At 37.7% G+C, this 6,361-nt stretch overlaps 1 protein-coding gene across 1 annotated transcript; it reads left to right on the top strand.

Annotated features, from left to right (window-relative positions):
- Positions 1-2,170: 2,170 nt before the first annotated feature.
- On the top strand, positions 2,171-6,121 carry si:dkey-10f21.4 (Transmembrane protein 56-B-like). Its single transcript, XM_052127992.1, has 7 exons — positions 2,171-2,340; positions 3,457-3,623; positions 3,785-3,874; positions 4,693-4,751; positions 4,846-4,940; positions 5,028-5,101; positions 5,193-6,121. The coding sequence occupies exons 1-7, from the start codon at positions 2,332-2,334 to the stop codon at positions 5,509-5,511; spliced, it is 813 nt and encodes a 270-aa protein (XP_051983952.1). The 5' UTR covers positions 2,171-2,331; the 3' UTR covers positions 5,512-6,121.
- The last annotated feature ends 240 nt before the right edge of the window (positions 6,122-6,361 follow it).

Here is a 6,361-nt window from a genome sequence, read left to right as displayed (position 1 = left end):
TTAAGTTTACTATTAAAATATTATTTACACCGTCAAGCCAGTTCTCGCCTCCTCCTTTCCATTGACTCTTTTACAATATATTCTTATTGAAATAAAAAAATTATCAACACCAGTATCACCGATGTGAAAAACGAACGGCCCCCTTAAACTTAATAGCTGGTTGGCAGCAACAACTGCAATCAAACTCTTCCGATAAAAGGAGATCAGTCTTCCGCTACGCTGTGGTGGAATTTTGGCTAACTCTTCTTTGCAGAACTGCTTTAGTTCAGCCACACTGGACAGTTTTTTTTAAACTTACTGGATGAGTCGTTGCTGTGCCCTTGGAGGAATTTTGGAAGGTTGGCCACTTCTGGGAAGGTTCTCTACTGTGCCAAGATATAATGTCTCTCACTGTGATTCTTTGGAGTCCCAGAACATTTTAAATAGATCTGAACCCTTCCCAGATTTATGTATTTCAATCACCTTTTTCCTCATCATTTCTGGAATTTCTTTGGACCTTGGCATAGTGTGCTACTGGGTGAGACCTTTTAGCCAACTTCATGCTGCTGAAAAAGTTATATTTCGGTGATGATTCAATTGAACAGGGCTGGCAATAATCAGGACTGGGTGTGTCTTGTCCAGTTGAACCCCATTATGAATGCAGATTCATAGATAGGTGGATTTAGTAACTAAGGCCAAATAATTTTTCACACAGGCCAAGTTGGTATTGGATAATTTTTTTTGCTTCAATAAATAACATTATAATTTAAAAACTGAGATTGACTTTGTTTTATGTTAGATTTTGTTTGAATTAAAGTTAAACAATTTAGTATGAGATATACACAAAAACAGAAGAAAAAAATTAACCATCACATCCCCATTCTTAAATACAAAATATTTTAATTAATACATTAGAATTAGTTAAAATGAGAGTCAAAACACCAATAGATACAATCAATAGGACGGATTCAAACATCTGCACAATAAAACACCAATAAATATTGGAAATGGGTGAGGAAAACAAGAAATAAGTCCTTTTAACACAGTCAAATTCAGTGATGGGAGACTGCTCCACGGGCTCACCATCACAAGCTGGCTTCACAAATGTATATGAATGCACTTTTGGTGTAATGATAACTTAGAGACATTTTTGTGATGCTGATTCACAACTATAACTGGTCTGATCTCTTACCACATGTGAATGGCGTTTGTAAAATGGCTAAAATGCATGAACACATTTGTGTTCATGTGCCCCGGGAACCTGTCCATCATTTTAGAAATTCCAATAAGAAATGCCTGTTAAACTCAAACATATTTGAGTCTGTTATTGATGGAGGGCTTAGACCTCTATCAGCATCATGGGAGAAAACATGAAAATATGAAAACTTCCTTCATAGTTTTACATTTGCGATCATGTTTCTGAATTTGTGGACAAAAGCACCACTCAAACGATTAAACCATGCAGAATTAGGTTGAAAGTAATCCACAAGTAATCAAATTAGATTACCCCAAAAATGTAATCCACGAGACTGCATTACTGATTGCATTTTTTTGTCATGTAATTTGTATTCAGTAACTGATTACAATTCACAAGTAATCTGCCCAGTACTGGCAACAACAGTGCAATAGATGGGGATGGGACATTATTACCTGAGGCTATACAGGGCAAGACTGCTTTGCCCTAAATTTAAGCATGACATCCACTGATAAACTCTGCACTGTTATTGCACTCATTGGTGAGATTTCAAACCAGGTTATTCAGGTATTTTCATTTGTTTGTTTGGGTTGGATTTAGGTCTGTCTGATTAATATTTGGGATGAGCTTAGTCTAAAGTTCAGGGTTAGAATTCAGGGGGCTGCCCATGCCAAATACACAATGTTCATCAATAGTGTCCTTGTTCTGCCATAACAACCACCCTCACCCAGCCTCACCCATCTGCCTCAGTAAATACTGGAATTAACTGGTTACCTTAGAGAAAAACAACTTGCTTTGAAAAACAACATGCTTGCTGTTGGACTTAACAGTTGCTAAATTGGATGTCTCACACCATCTAGTGGCTCATCTATGCAATGACGTTCATTTAGGATTCAAAGATATAAAATTAAATACATCAACTGCATACAGGAGAAAGCACTTACTGTGTGAATATGAAGAGTGGAGAGATAGCGAGAGAAAAGGAGAGAGAGCGGGTTTGGATTAGCATTATGAAGCTCAGTCTCCACTATGCATGCCTAAGGGGATTTCGTGAGCTTCACAGACCACTTGTATTCTCATAAACGTTGCATTAATTCATTGTGTTCAGCTGTATTCACGCAAACTCTCCATGGCCAGGTCAACATGGATTTTTCATAATGGAAAGGGTAAGTCTAATCTTTAGAGTAAGTACACATATTACAGTATTTGGTTGTTCTTAATGATGCATGCTATGATTTCTGCAGAAATCACCAAGATTCAGGGCAGGTTTCTGTGTCAGTCCAGGTAAAATGGAACTCTTGAAAGAGCAATAGTGTATTTAAAAAAAGAAAGTACCGATGATTGACCTGAAAGAGTTCCTGTGTATAAAAATGTATCAAATTTATTTACAAAGTGAAGGATAAAGATATGTGATAATGATGGCTTGTTCCTGATTATTTGTCCATTTTTTGGTTCTACACCACTACCTTCCTACCACTATCAGTTACCAAAAGCATTGAAGCTTGATGCCTTTTTCAAGGGTACCAGGGCAAAGTAGGGGAGTGGTCCTGTCCCAGTGGAGCTGGAGGACAATGCTATATTGATCACATAAATTGATTTTTCTGCCGTTTCACTTCAATTGGAATCCATACTGCAGAAATGTGTAGATGCAAGTAACAGTACTTCCCCATTATAAACCGTTATTTGCTCAGCATAGGGACATTTTTATATCAAATGCAAACCCACTCAACTGCTGTTTTTTACTTGACACTAAGATCTCTTAGACTCAGACTGCACAAAAGCCTATCACTTCTTATGGAATTCATACTGCAGAAATGCGTAGATGCAAGTAACAATGCTCCCGCATTATAACTGTTATTTGCTCAGAATAGGGACATTTTGTATATCCAATTCAAACCCACTCAACTGCTGTTTTTTACTTGACACCAACATCTCTTAGACTCAGGCTGCACAAAAGCCATGCCTTGCTCTATAAATCACAGATGGAGCAATCTGAGAGGTATTTGAGTCGGCTGACCTCTGGATGGCTATGCAGCTGTGTCAGCACTTATGCAAATGTTTATGGAGGGGTGGGGGGGGGGGTGTTTGGCAGTAGATAGGTACTGCGGCAGCATAGGTGATGACTGGGACTCTTGTGCTTGCAACTTGTCTTAAGTAAAAAAAAATGCTTAATTTTGTTAAATACTGCTGCAGAGTGGAATTTTTGGGGGGATTTTTAAATAGAAGGGCTTGTTATTGAATCTTGTTGCCATATTATTCTCTGTCGCTCTTTCTTTATCCAGGGCTCAGTAGGCATGGAGTCTTTCAGCCTGCATGTGCCGGTGGTTGTAACAGGGAGCTTCCTGGGCTTCCAGTGGCTGTTCTACAGAGGTAGCCCTTGGGTGTCTCAACACCTCTGCAAAGGCTTCCTCAAGCTCAGCCCCACAAAGAGGACAGAGTGGAACTCCAGGTGTCTGTGTCATCTACTAAAAGGATGTAGATTTTACTATGCTCTGTTAATAGGTTTGATTAAAGTTGGTTCAGTGGTCTGATCAAATAAATTTTTCTTAAGTAACTGATACTGAATTGTCAATATCTCAAATTCACTCTCTCTCTCTCTCATTTTTAAAGGGCTGTCTCAACAGTGCATGCCATGGTTGTAGGACTGTTTTGTCTCTACATATATATCATTGATGAACCTATCCAGAAAGACCCAGTCTGGTGAGGATTTTTAGATCTTATAATTTTAACACTTAAAGGCTTGAAACAAAGTTTGCACTTGAGGACGAAGATCCCAAGATACCAGATATAGAACTATAGGGGATTTCTTTAAAGCTAAAGTGTTAAAGGTGCACTCTGTAATTTGTTCCTCAATAAAAAAGTTTTACTCTAAGAGAACTGAATAGTAATTTTGAAATGAATGAATAAAATCATATGCATTCATGCAGAGATGGAGACGCCAGTCATATCAGAAACCTTTTAAAAGCTGTTTTATTGTACATGATGAGGTTCCCCTTCATAGGGTGGAACATGACCAGTCAAATACTACTAGTTTAATGTCAGTAACTGCCTTGTTATTGTATACTTTCACTCATGGATTAAATTCATTCTGGCAGACTGTGACTAGAGCATTTCAAAAATGGCATCGGCAACTATTGCGTTTGAATTATGCTGCATCCTCGCCGCTAGATGTCAATGTGAGATCAGGACAACTGCCATATTGGCCAACACAAACTAAATAATTACTGAGTGCACCTTTAAAATACTTTCTGCTATTCCAGTTTATTATGCAAATACTGTATGTAAGCCATTTGTATTCTGATATCCCTGAAATGTGTAAATACTGTGGAGCTATCAAAACATTGCTCTGTTTGCATTAGCATCCCAACTAGCCTGACATAGCAATCTGTTTGCAGATCAATGTAACCTTCAGCTTTAAGGCATTTTCATTACCAGCAATCTAAACTGTAGGAAACAGAACATAAATACTAAAACTGTGAAATACTAAAACTGTGTATATTTCCAATTTGTGATTTCAGGGGAGATGCAACACTGGTGAAGCTAAATGTGGCCATTACCACAGGCTACCTCATCTCAGGTGAGTGGTGCCATATATCAGACTTCTGCATTTTGACTGAGCTCTGTTTATAATGCCAGTTCTACTCAAAGAAAGTGCTGTGTTACTCTTTCAGATCTCCTGCTCATGTTTACCTCATGGGAGTCAATTGGAGAGAAATACTTTGTCATACACCACTTTGCTGCTCTTTATGCATACTACTATGTGCTGGTGAGTTCTAAAATTAGTTGTCTGGTGCACAATTTCTTTATCGAGGTTTGCGAGTTCATTTTTTGGTCTTTTCTTTTTCTTGTGTAGACTCAAGGGATATTGCCTTACTTTGCTAATTTTCGGCTGCTCTCAGAATTTTCCACCCCCTTTGTGAACCAGCGGTAAGTAATATCTAAAAGTATATGTGAAATCGTACAATGTGATTGTTACAAGAGCTCATTTTCGAAACATATTCTTTTTTATATCTTGCAGTTGGTTTTTTCAAATGTTGGGTTACCACAAGCTTTCCAAACCATGTCTGGTTAATGGTGTTGCTATGACCTCTATGTTCTTCTTGGTGAGGATTGCAGTCATTCCAGCCTACTACAGCCATATGTACACTATCTTAGGCACGGAGGACTTTTCCAAGCTTCCTCTGGGGGCCCGCAGTGCCTGGGTTATTTCCAGCGTGTCATTGGATGTCATGAACTTCATGTGGATGCGCAGAATCATTCGCGGATGTCTCAAAGTCCTTCGGTCTGCCTGGTTGAGAAAAGCAGGAATTGAGATGGAAAACAGAAAGACAGAGTGACACGGAGAAGACATGGACAGAAATGCCCAACCTGATGCTGTAGTCCAATTGACAAATAAAAGTGAATATTACGCCTGCTGCTGTAATCAATATCTGCAGGTAGTTTTAAACTAACAAATAACAGTCTTTAATCAAATGACTTACTTGATGTCATCTTGAATTATGGGCTCAACTAGAGGAATTATAACTCTTCCTCACAAACACTTTCAGTTCGAAGAAATCAGGCGATAAAGATGATTTTTATATACAATCAGGACAAAAGGTGTGGTTGCACTACTTGGTATAAAGCTGCTATTAAGATCAACCAACTTGCCTTTTTATGAATGCAATCAATAAAGCAACAGTACAACTAAACTTGTAAAGATACAGTGTGTGCCTGTAGCCTGTGATGCACACATTTTCAGACTGATAACCAGTGCTGACAACAATATGCATAGGGTTAGTCAAACAGAGTGATGTCATTAGAAGAAATATAGTAGTATACATATTTGTGAAATAAATATCTGATCATCCTGAAAAGTTTGACATTGTTTTGCAGCTCAGCAGTGCAAAATATTTTACTCAAGAAACCATGCATGAATAAATATAGAGAATATTATGTACTATATGTCTGGAATGGAAAATATATCAGGTTACACAATGTTATATAATATTTAATACAATATGTGTTTTTCAAAACCTCTAACTTGATGTCAAGAAGCCATGAATAAGCTGTTTGCCTGTAGTATGATGTTAGATGGTTGGAATTGAAGTAATGACAATTTTTATAAAATGTAAGCTTCAATAAAGTTAAGCTTTTCAGGTTATCTATGATTATTAACTTATCTTTATGTATGCAGTTATAAAACAG

The sequence above is a fragment of the Xyrauchen texanus genome, chromosome 6 (assembly GCF_025860055.1).
Source record: "Xyrauchen texanus isolate HMW12.3.18 chromosome 6, RBS_HiC_50CHRs, whole genome shotgun sequence".
Lineage (NCBI taxonomy): Eukaryota > Metazoa > Chordata > Actinopteri > Cypriniformes > Catostomidae > Xyrauchen > Xyrauchen texanus.
Note: the sequence above shows the minus strand (reverse complement) of the source record. Positions and strands in the feature narration are given on the sequence as shown.